The sequence below is a fragment of the Lynx rufus genome, unplaced genomic scaffold, assembly GCF_022079265.1.
Source record: "Lynx rufus isolate CCGP_SWC_20201006 ecotype Redwood Valley unplaced genomic scaffold, mLynRuf1.p SCAF_2, whole genome shotgun sequence".
NCBI lineage: Eukaryota > Metazoa > Chordata > Mammalia > Carnivora > Felidae > Lynx > Lynx rufus.
The window spans coordinates 147,483,534-147,498,195 of record NW_025814834.1 but is presented as its reverse complement, the minus strand read 5'-3'; the positions used below and the strand labels follow the sequence as shown (position 1 = coordinate 147,498,195).

Below are 14,662 nucleotides of genomic sequence, written 5' to 3'. Positions count from 1 at the left end.
CACTTTAACCTCTTAAAGACCTTTCGATATCTATGAAAAACTTTTAAAAGCACCCACATAGCCAGTGATACAATCCAGATATTTTTTGGTCTTTAACTTCTCACATGGACATTTGTTAAAAACGACAACAAAGCTTTCCTCTTTATTGTTAATATAAGTTAGAACATAACTGGAGCTAACATATGTAGGATTCCTGAAAACCATTTGCAAATAGAGACTAAATACAACATATCTAAATCAACATGATATGAGTTTCCATTAAAACTTTTTCAAGTGTGCTTCATTCTGATAAGTATGTCCCATGCCCTATTACATTTTTTTTTTCCTAAACAGAGACCGTGAGCTGGGTAGTAGTTTTTAGCTTAAACTAATTTATTGTTTAAACCATCAGATTTTCCAGATTTTCAAGCAGTTTTGATACTGTATTGGCCTCCCTTTTGTATGCACTATTTTCCTCAGCATACCTAATCAGAATTCCTATAAGTTTAAAAGCTTTTTGTATTTGTTACTTATATTTACATGTGATATATAAAATTAAAATTATTATCAATACTCTACCCCTAGAAATATGTACAGTTTGAAGTCTTTTTCTGTGGCAAAAAAAAATGAGGGACTATAATGCTTTGTGTTCAGTATAACTGAGGATTCTATTTTAAAGTACTTATAGTAGTATGGTGTAGGTTAAAAGAAGTCTAGGACTGGCAATTATATTTAGGTTCTGGTCTTCATCTCTGCCACTAAGTAAAATAATGTTGCCATGCTCCCTATTAGTTAAGTCAATTATGGCTTATTTTCATTCACATATATTAAGAGTCAGGCTAGACATTTTAATTTTTTTTATTTAAAATTTTTTTTATGTTTATTTATTTTTGAGAGACAGAGAGACAGACTGCGAGCGGAAGAGGGGCAGAGAGAAAGGGAGACACAGAATCCAAAGCAGCCTCTAGGCTCTGAGCTGTCAGCACAGAGCCTGATGTGGGGCTTGAACTAACAAACTGTGAGATCATGACCTGAGCCAAAGTCGGGTGCTTAACCGAATGATCACCCAGGCGCCCCAAGAGTTAGGCTAGACATTTTAAGTCTCTTCTAATTCTAAAATTCCAGAGTGCTAAAATTGAACATTCTCTCTCATATTTAAATTTATTTTTAAAAGAATGTTCATTGACTGTTTCTAAGTCCTTACACAGGTTTGTTTATTTATTTATTTATTTATTTATTTATTCATTCATTCATTCATTCATTCATTCATTTAGTAGGTTTCATGCCCAGGGCAGAGCCCAATGCCAGACTTGAACTCACAACCCTGAGATCAACAGTCTGCTGCTTAACCAAATGAGCAACCCAGGTGCCCAATAGGTAACTTTTTTTTTTAAGATTTTATTTTTAAATAATCTCTACACCCAACCTGGGGTTCAAACTTACAATCCTGAGAGTTGCATGCTCTACCACTAAGCCAGCCAGGCACTCTCTTGCATAGGTAATGTTTAATTCCACCATTAAGCACCAACTATGTGCATGTCGGCCATGTCAAATCCATTCAAGAGTAAGACAACGCAAAAATAAGCAAAATATATCTACATGCATTTAATGCCACTGAGTCGTACATTTAACACTGTTCAAATGGTAAATTTTATGTTATGTATATTTTAACACGCTAACATTAGATATGTGTATACATATCTGAATACAGTGCTCCCCTAACATGTTGTGCCTACCATTTAAAACTGCCTCGGGCGCCTGGGTGGCGCAGTCGGTTAAGCGTCCGACTTCAGCCAGGTCACGATCTCGCGCTCCGTGAGTTCGAGCCCCGCGTCGGGCTCTGGGCTGATGGCTCAGAGCCTGGAGCCTGTTTCAGATTCTGTGTCTCCCTCTCTCTCTGCCCCTCCCGCGTTCATGCTCTGTCTCTCTCTGTCCCCAAAATAAATAAAACGTTGAAAAAAAAATTTAAAAAAAATAAAAAATAAAAAATAAAAAAAATAAAACTGCCTCATATTTATTTGGATACAAGTCTTTCTCCAAAGAATTTAATCACTCCAGGAACAAGGACTGTCTTAATCTTAGCTGTAACTCCAGGGCCTGTAACACTGGCTCTTAGTTACAAGGAAGGGCAATTATCTCTTGGCTTTTCCAAGTGTTGCTATTGCATATATTTTAATTATCACTTCAATCAAAGAAATGCATTAAACACATAAGATGTTGTAAAATTTTAAATTACACACTAGAAAAAAATTTCTTATCACATACTATGAGTTGGAGTTCAGAAACTCATAGTGGTCATTAAACTCTATCTTCAACAAATGTTTGTCAAATTAATGCAGGAGACTTGAGAAGACAAAAAGATAAACACAAGTCCTAGCATTAGCCCAGCAGATCTCACATGGAGTGTAAGATAAACACATAATATTCTACTTCCTAAGAAGTATGCCTATTATGCGTTTCAAGTAGCTATCTCACTAACCCCTAACATTCTCCAAGTAGCTTTTAACAAAGCCACTGTATTCCAGTCTCAATCTAAAGTTAGGCAGCTGCCTAGAATATCCAGGCTGAATATTTTGCTGAGACAAAACAAAAGCTACCTGTTGGAGACTTTATTGACATTCCCAAATACTACACTGTCATTTTCTTAAACGAAAACGTATACTACTTAGCTGTGTTACTCATAGGTTAGCTTGGATGTTTACTGCATCCAAAGTTGGCCTTTTTTCCAATTCGCGGGGATGATCTGCCCCACTTTCTTCAGTTTATATTCAAGAATTAATCAGATTCTGCACTTAGTGGAGTTCCACGGCCCAAACCATAGTTCAGCCCTTGGGAAAAGGGCACCTTAAAGGCTGTAGGTTAAAGACTGCCAGAGATACTGAGCGCTTACATTTCTTGAAAAGTACAAACCACACCCCAGTTTAGCTAGCTGTGCACCTTACTGGTCAGATTGGCGCGCTGGGGGTGGGAGAGAGAAAAAGGCAAGATTAGCAGCTTGGGTCGATAAGGGGCAGGAGAATAATAGATAAAATTTGAGCCCCGAAACTCTTTTAAGTATAGAGGTTAGAAAGGCGCTCGTTTAACGTTAGGCCTAAACTTCAACAAGAAAAAAGAAGTGGCGCTGGGGGGGGGGGGGGGGGAAGCTCCCGAGTTATACTGTTCACCGTGGGGCCGTTAAACGCAGCAGAAAAGCGGGCGTGTTTTTTCTTCCTCTTCCCGCCTCCCAAGAGACGCGAGCCCAGTCCTTTCCCCTCGTTTTCACCCCGGCGGGGGTCCAATGGCTGCCGCCGCCGCGGAGCCGGGTCGGAAAGCGCCCCGCCCCCCGCGACGCTCCCGCCCTCGGGGTCCTCTCCGCCCCACCTCCCCCTCGCCACTGGAGGTAGCGGCCGCGGCCGTCACGTGTTCTGGCAGCCGCCAAGTGAGGCCGCTTTTGCGACGCAGTGACAGCCAAATGGTGCGACAGGAGGAGCTGCAGCTGCGGCCGCAGCGCCCCGCAAGGAGAAGCTTGAGGCGGCTCCTGGCGTCACCCAGAGGGAGCGACTGAACGAACAGAATCCGGCGCGGGCGGGCGGCGGCGGCGGCGGCGGCGGCGGGCGGCGGGCGGGCGGGCGGCGAGGGGGGAGCCCGCTCCGAGTGCCTTCGCTCCCCCGCCGCGCTCCATGAACCGGGCGAAATAAGCCGCGCCTCCAGAAGGGGCTGCGCCTCCATGAATCCCTAGCTTTTTTTTCTTTCGCTCCCCGCTCCTCACCCCCCACCCCCGCGTCCCGTCCCGCCTTCTCCCCTTCGCCAGCGGCGGGCCCGCGGCCAGGTGCGGAGTCCAGAGCGGAGCGCAATGGCGTCCAACCCCGAACGGGGGGAGATTCTGCTCACAGAGTTGCAGGTAAGGGCCGCGGGCCCGGGCAGGAGGCGCTGGCGGAGAAAGGGAGAAAGTCTGGCGAGGGGTCGGGGGCCCAGGGACGCCGTGCGGCCGCCGCGCCCCCTAGCCCGCTAAGTGCGGAAACTCGGGGATGTCACTCGGGAACCGCTTCCTTCGGGAGCCGGACTCTCTTCCCCCGCCAGAGCTCTGGCCTGCCACCCCTTTAATTTGACTCTGCCTGCCAGTGAGACCCCATCTGTGTCGGCTGTCTGCAGCCGGAGTCTGCTCCCACCCGGTCCCCGGAGCGGCCAGCTCACCGCCCCCTCCCTGGTGTCAGAGCCGCCCGCGGACGCCCCTGCAGCCCCCTCCCTCCGCCCGGCCAGGCCCCCGCCCCGCCTTTCCCTCGTACACCGCTCCTTAACTCCTTTGAATGACTCCCAAGCTGTTTTTCTCGTCCCTCCCCTTCCCCTCAGACTCCGCACAAAGAGCGCCCCCATAACTTCCAGCCCCCGGACAAGTTTTAAAAAAACAAAACAAAACAAAAAACCGTGTCTCACTAAATGCTTGCCTAACTTCGCTAGCCCTCTTCAGGTGACCGCCGAATTTCTTTAATATGAAGGCTGCCCTTCCCTCCCCCCCCTTTTCTTTCTTTTCCTTTTCTTTCTTTCTTTTTTTATTAACCAGATGATAGCTGTATGGTCCTCTTGTCTACTGCTCCCTACTCAGATCTGGAAACTTAGATGCTGATGCTTTTCAGACTTTCATTTTCCCTCCCGTTTGAACACCAGAGAAAGAGCTACAGAAGTTGTTTACAAATGAGCAAGCAGTGGGCTAAGGGAAAGTGTTGGGCACCACATGTCTGCAGGAGACGAGGACAAAATAGATCCCTTCGTTACTTAAGTCTATGTCGAGTAGCAGTATCATTGTTTTGCATTTACGGCTAGATATTTAATGATGTAGGCACGATTTTTGTCCTTAAGTCTGTGATGTACAGGGGTACCTACACTACTGTGTTGAGTTTATTTTTTATTACTTTGGAGTTTTCCAGAGACGTTCACATTTGGCTTAAAATTTTGTGCTTGTTTTTGACCTAAGATTTATTTTGATATGTTTTGCTATAGACCTCTTCTAGCTATTAGCTGTTCGATTATTGGAGATAGGACTTAGAATTAAAATATACTTACATTTCTTTTTGTGCGTTGAGCATTTAATTCTTTTAAAAAGATTGAATCTAGATCCTGAAGGGTTGATTCTTGATGATGCCAAAATTGAGTATTGCAACTGCTTCTAAATTTTTTGCTGTTTAAATATATTTTTCAATAGATCCCTTTATAAGCTTGGTTTGTTGTTAAGCTAAATGTAAGTTTGAAGGCATTGTTGTAATATTCGATATTTCCTGAACGAAAGTAGAGATTTCAACAAGGTGTACCAGTGCAGGGTTGCAAATTTGGAATCCTTTGAATCAGCTTTGAATTTCCTGTCTTTGGACATGTTGCTATGTAGTATTCCAGTTACTCTTAGCCTTTTATAAGGTGTTACAGCATACCATATTTGCTAAATGAATGGAATTTATTGTTTTATTACTTCACATAAGGTTTCTAAATGAAGTTTGTTTGAGGCATGTTGGAAATGCTTTCCCCTGTCTAGTCTTGAAATATGAAAAGCATACTTTGGTCCTGACTGGGAAAAATCCATGAAAATGGACAGGAGCATTTTTCTTTGAATGGAGTTTCTTCAGAACTATAAAGTATTTGGCATCCTTATTTGTATTTTATAGAAAGTTGTCATAGAATACACTCATTTTGGCACTGGACCTGAAAATATATTTTCATGTGTATTAAAATATAACAGGGATTTTTAATAAGATTTTGACAAGGAAGCAAGTCAAAAAGATGAGAAATTTTAAATACGACTATTTAAAAAATGGGATCAAAGTAGGGGAACAGCTAAAGTTAGACTTTAAAAAAAAAAAAGTCTCTTCCAGAAAAAGAATGGGTTTTATATTGTTACCTTATGAGTTGACAAGTATATCTAAAGCATTTTTATTGATGTATTTGACTCCCAGTTTGTTTTTGTTTTTAATTTTTTAAACTTTTTTTATTTTGAGAGAGAGAGAGAGCGCAAGCATGAGCACAAGCAGGGGAGGAACAGAGATAGACAGGGAGAGAGAGAGTCCCAAGCAGGCCCCGCACAGTCAGTGCAGAGCCCCATGTGGGGCTCAAACCCATGAACTGTGAATCATGACCTGAGCTGAAATCAAGACTCAGATACTTCAGCAACAGGTGCCCCTTGACTCCCAGTTTTAATAAAAGTTACTGCATATGAACTTTATTATGTGTGTTAAATTGAGAACATTATTTATATCAGCATGTAAGATAAATGTTGGCAAAATTTGCTTCACCAAGTACTGTATATCCATCTGTTCAGATGTTTTACTATTTCATTGGGTCATGGAATTAGTAGATAGTAGCCAAATATTTATCAAGTGTGTTTGGAGAACTAGTTTTTAAAAAGCATCTAAGTTGTTTGAATTTATTTAAATTGAGAAATTAATATGGAGTTCTTAATGCTTCTCTGACATACTGATTTTAAGTATTTAAATAATTATGTAGCAAATTTTAAACTGCTGTTTAGTAGTTAAAAACTGTTACTTTGCTATATCTTGTCTAGGGGAATACTTGTCTCTGAAAGTTACATGTTACAGTCTACTTTTAATGAAATTGATACTTATTTTTAGAAACATTGTATATCCAACATTTTAAAGTTATTTTTCAAATTATATTGCAGATTTGAAATACTTTACTACTTGAGTTGGAATTGGCTTATTAATAACCCTTAGTTGTGGAAAAACAAAACCTGAAACCATAGTGTTTTTCCTTATTAATTATTGTAATATTTCTATGGAGTAATGTTTCTAACTCTTGCTAGTAATTTAGGAGGCTTATTTAACAAGGAATCATTAATGAAGTACACATAAACTTTGATGGCTAGAGGCTTCACTGTATAAAGAAGAATATTTACTATCATAAAAATAAAAAGGCTATTAAAAAATATAAACTTAATTGGCAGTTTCTAATTTTTATCTTGTATAACTAACTTGTTTTATCCTGTTCTCTTTATTTTTTATTTGAGGTAGTAACTTAGATATTTTTGGTGGGGCCAAAGAAATTAAAGTTTATTTTTAAGGAAACTGGATTAATGAAAACTATATAAAGAACTCAAAATGAAAATATTGGCTACAAGGAAAAATGATTTCTGTGTTCTATTGGTAGTCTGTAATTCAGCAGTGCTTTGTTGTTGGGAATAAGGTGTAATAGTCTACAAAAACTAACAGTACAAAATAACCTTTTTGCAGGTTTTCATCATTTAATGATTACTATTTCTGGTGCAAGTTGTTGAATGTTTGCAGAAATCCTTCCCAAAGATTTTGCATTTCTCTGTAGTCTATCCATAAAATGAACTTTGCTTTAAAATTTTAAGCTCATGTGTAACCAAGCTATGTATTTGGCACTTAGTAGGCACACAATACATTAATAAGAAGACACCCTTCATTTGTCACCTACAATCAAATGTCTTTTGACTTTTCTAAGAGAAATTGACTATTGCCCTAAGAAATTACTTAATTTTTTTAAATTTTCATTTCTAATCCCTTATCCCAACAATATTCCCTTGAAAAGTTCAGAAGAGATTTTTGCACTAGTTATACCTTTGTACAAATTTTACCCATTTGGTGGGAAATTGGGTGACATCTAAGTTTGCAGTTATGTTGGAAAGTAGAAAGCTTCTCTGTTGGGAGAATAAAGATTTTAGGGTGGGTTGGAGGAATGCAGTATGAGAAAGTAAGCGGGATAGGTAAGATGAGTTTTATAATTCTTTTAAGTTATAAACATAATACATGTTAATTGTAGAAAATCTGGAAGTACAGAAAAGCACAAAGACAATAAAAGGTGCTCATGGTTCTGTTACTCAGAGATGACTGACAAATTGTTCCAATTTATAAATCCCATGGCATTTTGATCAATTTCATGTTTCCACCCCTCCTTTTAAACTGAGGTAAATTTGATATACAATATTTTGTAACTTTAAGGCATACAGTGTATTGATTTAATATTTTTCCTCCCTTTATCCCACTTATTAGAATCTTATTTTTTTAAGTTTATTTATTTATTTTGGGAGAGAGTAAGTGAGCACATACATGCATGTGTGCACAAGCAGGGAAGGTGCAAAGAAGGAGAGAGAGAATCCCAAGCAGGCTCTGCACTGTCCATGCAGGTCATGATGTTGTGGTTCCTGAGTTTGAGCCCCGCATTGGGCTCCATGCTGACAGCACAGAGCTTGCTTGGAATTCTCTCTCTCTTCATCTCTCTTTGCCCTTCCCTGTTCTCTCTCTCTCTCTCTCTCTCTCTCTCTCTCTCTCTCAAAATAAATAAACATTAAATAAAGAGAAGAGGTTCGAAGGATTTTAAGATAGAAGTAGCCATATGTTAAAATTTCCTGCCACTAGTTCTAGATACATGGATCTTACTAGCTTTATTGACTATTTTACGTCAAAGTATTTTGATTTTGAGTCAGTACTGTGAGATACAGTTGAGGTAAAAGGTAAGTGAAGAAATACAGTATGGACATAGTAATAGGCAATAGTGATACATAGCATCAATTCTTTGAATAATAAATTGATACAGTGTGGTTTTCCAGCTTAGATTTTATTATTGCCTCTTTGAATAAAATGCAGCATACCTTATTGAATAAGGCATGTCTTTAAATAACTTACCAAATATTTACTACTTAGGTAAAAGTCTGTGTGCTGAAACTAGTGTTACAAAATGATGGGTTCCAAATGGATTATGTTTTTCTGTCATCTCTAGTATAATGCAGACTATTTCTAGTCTTGTACAACTTATCTTCACATATGATCCCTGTTAAAATGGAGAGGTAGAGGGGCACCTTCTGGACGTTGTCTGTTTACCTCAGGGCTTTGCATCTTATACCTTGGGCTCTTCTCTTTTTGCTTTTCACATTTGGCAACAGTAGATTTTTATGTCTTTTATCAGGTTATTCCTGTGTGCCCCCTTTTAAACAAAAAAAAAAGAGTGGAGTAGTAGTTTGTAAAGATAAGTATCACTTAAAACAATGTTACTTCCAGATGTATGCCTGATGTTTAAATAGAATGGTTAATTCTGCATCATTTCCTTATAAGATGTACTGTGTCGAACAATTATCAAATGTCTGCTATATTTCAAAAACCTATTTTACTCTATAAAAAAGTCATATAACACTTAATGATTAACTTTGATATACATCAGATATAATATGATTAACTTTGATATACATCAGAGTTCAAAGTTGGCAGCAAAGTTGGAAAGTAGTTAAAAGCGTTAAAAAGATATTTAAAATTTCGAATGGGAAAACATACTAATGAAAAAGTAGCTTCTAATATCTTAGAGAAGCAGAAATAGAAAACATTTATCTTGATATATGTCTAGTTTCTCTTAATTTTATCTAATAAAACCTTATTTGAAATTAGCTGTATGTCATATATGGTTTTTGCAATCTCACAAAGTAAACTGTGTAATATTACATATATATTATATGTTTAAAATGAAGAACAGAGGGGCACCTGGGTGGCTCAGTAGGTTAAGCCGCCTACTTCAGCTCAGGTCATGATCTCACAGTCTGTGGGTTCGAACCCTGCATCGGGTTCTGTGCTGACAGCTCAGAGCCTGGAGCCTGCTTCAGATTCTGTGTCTCCCTCTCTTTCTGCTCCTCCCCCACTTATGCTCGCTCGCTCTCTCTCTCTCTCTCTCTCTCTCTCTCTCTCAAAAATGAATAAACATTTAAAAAAATTGAAATGAAGAATAGAAAAGCATGGGAGGAGTATATTTGATGATAAATACCTTAGATTTGAAGGTAAGTGTTAGCGTCACATTATGAAGATGAACTGATACATAAGAATTACATAACATGGGGTGCCTAGGTGGCTCAGTTAATTGAGAGCCTGACTCAATTTCTGCTCAGGTCATAGTCCCAGGGTCATGGGACCAAGCCCTGCATCAGGCTCCATGCTGAGCATGGAACTTCCTTGAGATTCTCTCTCCCCCTCTGCCCCTCTTCCCCACTTGTGCATTCTCTCTCTCTCTAAACTTAAAAAAAAAATTACATAACGTATGTTATTAGGATCTATTTTAGAAACTTGGAGGTGGTTTGCTTTTTCTAATTAAAGCTTTGCTTCCCTGATTCACAAACACCTAAACTTGTTGGAAAATTGTGATAGAATTTGGAATTTATTTTAGATTATCCAAGACATACCTACATGTCTAAATATCATACATATATTTGTTAAATATTATGTTTTACACACTAATCATACTATTTTCCCTTTCTTGTAGTTGCTACCTTAGTGACTCTCTAAGGAGGTGCTTGTTTTGCCTGTTTAAGAATTTTCATTGAACAAATTTCATTAAATTTGGGTTTTTTTTTCCTTTTATTAAACCTTAGGTACACTGCATTGGATTAATTATCCATCTGTTTATCATTATTAATATGCACCCAGGGACTACCACTCACTCCCCACCTCCCCTAGAAGCTAGGAACTTAACCTACATGTGGTTTTTCTCCATTCCACCCCCTATCTTCACCTTCTTGTTAACTGAGGTAAAGATCATCTTGAGTCCTGTGTTCATTCTCTTCCTTTATATTTAGTTTTGCTAGATATATAATTTGAAAAGATGTCTTTAGTTTTAATTGTGTTTGTATAATTGTGTTGAATGTAATCTTTCTTAACTTGATTTTTCACCTGTGACTGTTGATTTATTCATATTCCATGTTGCTGTAGTCAGTCGTTTTAATTGCTGTGTAATATTTCACTGAGTAAAATACTCATCAACTTTTCCCTTGTTGAATATTTGAATACTTACTCTCCCTTGTTGAGCAGTTAGTTACTTTCAGTTTTTGTAGCGGTGACCAGTGTTACTTTGGATATTCTGTGCATTTTTCCTATTGTATACATATAAGAGTTTCTATTCATTATATACATGAAGGTAGAATTGCCATCTCACAGGGTAAGTGAATGCCCAACTTCCAGTATGATTGTACCAATTTATGTTCATATCAGCAATATATTGAGATGAAAGGACCTTTGATTATCCATCTTCTCTGACATTTGATATTGTCTTTTAATTTTTACAAGTCAGAAGAGTGTAAAATGCTGTTTCATTGTCATCTTGATTGTATTTTCCAGATCATCACTAATGTAGAACATTTCTTTTTATGTTTACTGGCCCTTTATGTTTCCTTTTCAGTGAAATTCCTATTCATGTCTCTTGCCTATTTTTCTGTTTTTCTTACTGATTTATAGAAACTCTTTATTTTCTTCACATTAATCCTTTGTTTATATTGTGAATGTCTTCTCTCAGTTTGTAACTTGTCTTTTCACTCTCTTTCAGGGAGTTTGTGGGAGGGACAATTTTAAATGTTTTACCTTTTTGGCAAATATTTAGAATAATTTATATCATTGTGATCAGCAAGGCTGTACTTAATATCTTATTCTGGATTTGGTATAGAAAGGGTAAAGTTATACAGTTTTGACCTGTGGTTCACAAACTGTCCAAATGAACAACCATAGAAAGTTGTATAAAATGTTGTATCACATACTAAGGACTCAAAAGTTAGTTGAGTCAATTAAAGAATAAATTCATGACCAAAAAAAGTAGGGAAAATTATATATGTAAATAGTTTATCAGCTGCTGGTTTTTCCCATTCCATACATCTCTTCCGTACAAACTATTATTAATATTTTTTTCTTTAAAGAATAAGCTGGACAGTTATGTGCATAGCTTGTTAATAAACTGCTGGAGTTGATCTAATGCCGGAGTTGATTTAATGCTGGATATAAAAAAAATTATTGCAGAATTTACTGGTATTTACAAACCTGGAATCTTTTTTTTTTTTTTTTTTTTTTTGAGAGAGAGAGAGAGCATGCAGGAGCAAGTAGGGGAGGGGCAGAGGGAGAAGGAGAGAGAGAATCTCAAGCAGGCTCCACGCTCAGTGCAGAGCTAGACACTGGGCTTGATCTCCTGACTGTGAGATCATGACCTGAACCAAAATCAAGAGTCAGACACTCAATTGACTGAGCCACTCAGGGACCTCTACAAACCTGGATTTTTTTTTTTTAAGTTTATTTATTTATTTTGAGGCAGGGAGGGGCAGAGGGAGAGAGAGCGAGTCCCAAGCAGGTACTCCACACTGTCAGGGAGGAGCCCAGTATGGGGCTCAAACTCATGAACCATGAGATCATGACCTGAGCCAGAGTCTGAACCTCAACTGACTGAGCCACCCAGGAGCCCCCAGACCTAGAATCTTAAATGCACTTCTTGTCACTGCTGTGGTATCTTTTGATGGAAAACAAAAAAAAAGGCTTAGTTTTAATTTTAGTCAAATTTGTCAATCTTTTATTTTAATTGCTTTTTGTGTAAGAAACTATTCCTTACTTTGGATCTAACAGTCACCTATTTTTCTACTAAGAGTTGTGGAGTTTTGTTTTTTATATTCAAGTCCATACATCTGGAGTTGATTTTTGAATACAGAGTAAAATAAAGGTCTGAGTTATTTTTTAATTTTTAAAATATGAAATATATATCAATATTTCTTGTAATGTAAATTTACAATAGAACATTTTTCAGTTTTTACAGCAGAAACCTTTCTGAATAGCCTTATTTAATTTTTGCAAGCTGTAAGTTAAGGGTACATCCATACTAGGTCATGTGATGAATTATACTTGAAGTTATCCTTATCTAAATCATTAGATAAGTACCAGCTTATGGTTTTTCTGTTTCTTGTTATATCCTCTGAAACCTTTGGTCAGTAAGATCCTTGATTTACCTCTTAATTCTGCATCACATTCCCCAGTTGTGGCTTAAACCTTCTATATTTTCTTAAGTCTGATCTATTCCTGCTGCTTTGTTCTCAGCAAATGACTCACCTAGTCACTGCCTCTTACTAAGTGATACATAATATTTAATAATCTGAGTTTCCCCAACTTTTCTTCTCGTCTAAGATTTCTTACTCAGTTCTAAGGAAAAATTGACCTCTCTAAGGCTATAATTTCCTAGACTTCTGCTTCTTTTGGAATATCATTCCATTCTTTGCAGGATGGGGCTTTCATTCTCCCCTCTTTTCCTAGAAATAAGTTCACATCTCTCCTTTGTTTAAGAAAATGCTTTTTTAAAATACTGTTGTCCCCTCAAGCTTCTTTTAATTTTCACATTCCTTAAAGGAAATTTCTTAGCTGTGTTTATTTTATGCCACTTATTTCTTAACTTTTAAAAATATTACATCTGTCCCAGTTTTTCTGTTGAAATTCTTCTCTTAAAAGCATCAGTGACCTTCTACTTCCTCTAGTCTTTTGGGGCAATTGATACTGCTTTAGCATCCTGAAACTCTCTTGTTTAAACTAAACTTTGTGGACCCTGTACAATATTGGCTACTTTCTTTCATCATAATCTGCCTATATTTGTTACTATTGCTTTTCTTTTAATAACTCCCTCCCTAGTTTAAATGTTCTGCTTGTTTCTAGCCTGTTTTTCCTCTAATGTACTCTTTAGATTAACCACCAGAATTAATCACCTTGTTTTCTCAAGGTTGCAGGGAATAGAAAGCCATTTAAATTAGCTTAAACAATAATTGGATTCATTGGAAGGCTACAGGGACATTGCACTTAACCCAAAGGTGGGATATATAGCCATGTCCCATGAGTACTGAACAGGAAACTAAAGGCTTCCTTTTCTAGAGCTGCATGTTCTCATATCTCTTCTTAAGTATGTGCATTGCTTTATATTTCCTGTATACTGGTTTTCTTTCATGTGGTCCCCAAAAGGCACTCCCAACTTCTGAATTTCCATGAACTCTGTAAGTCTAATATCTACAGTTACTTGACTCATTTATTCTGTGCCACAATTCTAAATTCTTAATGAGGAAATTTGATTGACCCCATATAGAACATGTACACCTGATCTGGTCAACTATGGCAATGGAGGGATGGAGTTCTCAGCACTGATAAGTGCAATATGACTGCAGGGACTCTTCTGTGAGTTAGAAATAGGGGCTGTTCTCTAAGAAGGGACTGTAGGTTAGAAAGCACTTCTCTGTTTAAGCCCTTTTAGTTACTTCCCATTAATTATATAATAAAATATAACAGACCTTCCATCATCCAGCTATTCTCAGTCTTTTCAGAGTTTTCTCCCCATATGTTATTCTGTCGTATTAAACTATTTGCAGTTCTTGGAATGACACTGCTTTATACCTCTGACTCTTTGTATTTACCGTTTCTGACTTTAAGAATAGTAGTATTGAGGCACCTGGATGGCTCAGTCAGTTGAGCATCCAACTCTTGAGTTTGGCTCAGGTCATGATCCCTGGATAATGGTATCAAGCCCTGCATCGTGCTCTGCCCTGTGCATGGAGCCTGAGATGCTCTCTTTTCCACTGCCCTCTCCCCAGCTCTATCTCAAAAAAAAAAAAAAAAAAAAAAAAAAAAAAAGGCAGTATTGATCATCTGCCTGAAAACTTTTGACAAATTGGACACTGCTTAAAATTCTACCAAGAAAATTCTACATTCACTGAATGTATGAATATATTCATATCATATAATTAAGAGAAATTTTTTTTAAGATACATTTTTGATAAGTAAATTTAGTGATTGGTCATGTAGCATTTTGATCCATTGGTAAATTTGCCTCCTTCCCATTTTGCAGCTCCTGTTACTGAGTATATCACCCAATATAGGAGTTAATTCTTAAATTCTATGTGTGTCCCTCACTTTTTTTAAAATTT

At 37.9% G+C, this 14,662-nt stretch overlaps 1 protein-coding gene across 3 annotated transcripts in view; it reads left to right on the top strand.

Annotated features, from left to right (window-relative positions):
- Positions 1-3,585: 3,585 nt before the first annotated feature.
- The window catches only part of PKN2 (protein kinase N2), a 129,645-nt gene continuing 118,568 nt past the window's right edge, over positions 3,586-14,662 (top strand). For 2 of the 3 annotated variants that reach the window (XM_047083681.1, XM_047083679.1), the window contains exon 1: positions 3,590-3,859. In XM_047083681.1, coding sequence (XP_046939637.1) covers positions 3,812-3,859 — 48 coding nt within the window. In that variant the 5' untranslated portion in view covers positions 3,590-3,811. Of the gene's footprint in view, positions 3,860-14,662 lie in introns of all 3 variants that reach the window. The other variant, XM_047083682.1, reaches the window with a different exon arrangement.